Raw genomic sequence first — 1505 nt, 5'->3', positions numbered from 1 at the left:
TTGTTTATAAGCTTCTTGGAGCATAAATCTATAGTTTCTTATTTAGCAAAAGCATTAAATGTGCATTTAGCAAATGCGAAAGCATTAACAAAAGCTGTAAAACAAAAAAAAAAATTCTTTCTTATGCGAGTTTCGCATTTAGCAAATGCATAAGCTATAAAACAAAAAAAAAATGTAAAGCGAAAAAGAAATTCTTTCTTAGTTTCACATTTAACAAATGCGAAAGCTACAAAACAAAAAAAGAATTTTGATTTCATCTCTTTCGCATTTGCAGAATGCGAAACTAATTAAGTTATCGCATTTTGCAAATACGAAACGCCCACATAGTAACTCCCTCAAAAAGAAACTCCTCAAAAAGAAACGCAAAAATAATCGTATCGTTCTCCAATTTTTAATAATATGTATATTTCAAGAATTTGCTCGACAATAGAAGACAATCTGTAAACACGCGTTGCACATTTTTGGAAATTACACAAGTCACTCAGCGGTAAAAACAAACACTAGACTTGCCTATTAATTCTCACAAACCATCACAATACCACCCAATCGCTTCACGCTTCGTCTCCCTGCTGAATAATCTCAAACTTGTTACATAGAGTAGTTCACCATAGCAGCAGCGGCAAGAGAAAAGTAATTGCAAAATGTCGTCGATGGAAACGGTTGGCACAGCCTGCATTAACATGACGATCATGTCGCGCTGCAGCAACACTACCGGCCCTCGCAGATGATTGTCCCAAACTCCCACCTTGGCCTCTTGCCGGAGACGATCGTCCAGCAGGAATACTCCGACTGCTGCCGCCGCCGCCGCTGCCACCGCCGCCGCCGCCGCTGCCACCGCCGCCGCCGCCGCTTGGCCTTAGCTTCCTTTCAGCTACCACCGTTCTACGCCTTCCAGCATTAATGTGGCCCGACGAGACAGAGGACAACGCCGCTGCCGCGAATTGCAATGCATCAAAACACAACGCCTGATCATCAGAGTAAATTGACGAGGCAGACACGAGAAGGAGACGATCGATCGATTGTGTATACCTGAGGAAGTGGCGTTGGCGTCTGAGATAGCTATGCAAGAGAAGAGAAACAGCAGCAGCAGCAGTAGGAGAAGAGCCATCGCTGCTCTACTTCTACTTGCCATCATCTGACAATCAAAATGCCCAACACTCTGCCTCTGCTGATTTTTGTAGATGTGATTGAGTGGCCAGAGGAAGAGGGATACAAAGGGGCTTGAGATTGAGTGGCCAGACGGGCTTGTCGAGTTGTGGTGGCAAAAAGGGATTTGACAACTCTTTTTAATAAAAAAAAAATATGAAGGCCACGTATTTGTAACAGCTAAACAGGAATTTTTTTAAAATAAACATAATAATAAAGTTATTTAAAATAGATAAAAATAAAACTTTTTACAAATTTAAATGAGATGAATTGAATTTAAATCTTAATAATTATTATTTTTTATCTGTTTCGTTATATTCCGGGATTTAAATCTACCTTTTAATTACCGGGATTTAAAT

General features: G+C 40.2%; 1 protein-coding gene across 1 annotated transcript; it reads right to left on the bottom strand.

The window, feature by feature from the left end:
• Positions 1-429: 429 nt before the first annotated feature.
• On the bottom strand, positions 430-1230 carry LOC122024332 (putative lysozyme-like protein). The gene is made up of 2 exons (XM_042582945.1): positions 1030-1230; positions 430-931 (listed from the first exon to the last, which is right to left on the bottom strand). The coding sequence occupies exons 1-2, from the start codon at positions 1133-1135 to the stop codon at positions 603-605; spliced, it is 435 nt and encodes a 144-aa protein (XP_042438879.1). The 5' UTR covers positions 1136-1230; the 3' UTR covers positions 430-602.
• Between the last annotated feature and the right edge of the window lie 275 nt (positions 1231-1505).

The sequence above is a fragment of the Zingiber officinale genome, chromosome 9B (assembly GCF_018446385.1).
Source record: "Zingiber officinale cultivar Zhangliang chromosome 9B, Zo_v1.1, whole genome shotgun sequence".
NCBI classification, from domain to species: Eukaryota; Viridiplantae; Streptophyta; class Magnoliopsida; order Zingiberales; family Zingiberaceae; genus Zingiber; species Zingiber officinale.
Note: the sequence above shows the minus strand (reverse complement) of the source record. Positions and strands in the feature narration are given on the sequence as shown.

What these genes read in the sequence shown, in the direction of transcription:
- LOC122024332 (XM_042582945.1), bottom strand. Translation starts at nt 1,135, where the DNA reads ATGATGGCAAGTAGAAGTAGAGCAGCGATGGCTCTTCTCCTACTGCTG. An exon ending in CGCCAACGCCACTTCCTCAG is followed by an intron (nt 932 to 1,029) that starts GTATACACAATC and finishes AATTCGCGGCAG; the next exon opens with CGGCGTTGTCCTCTGTCTCG.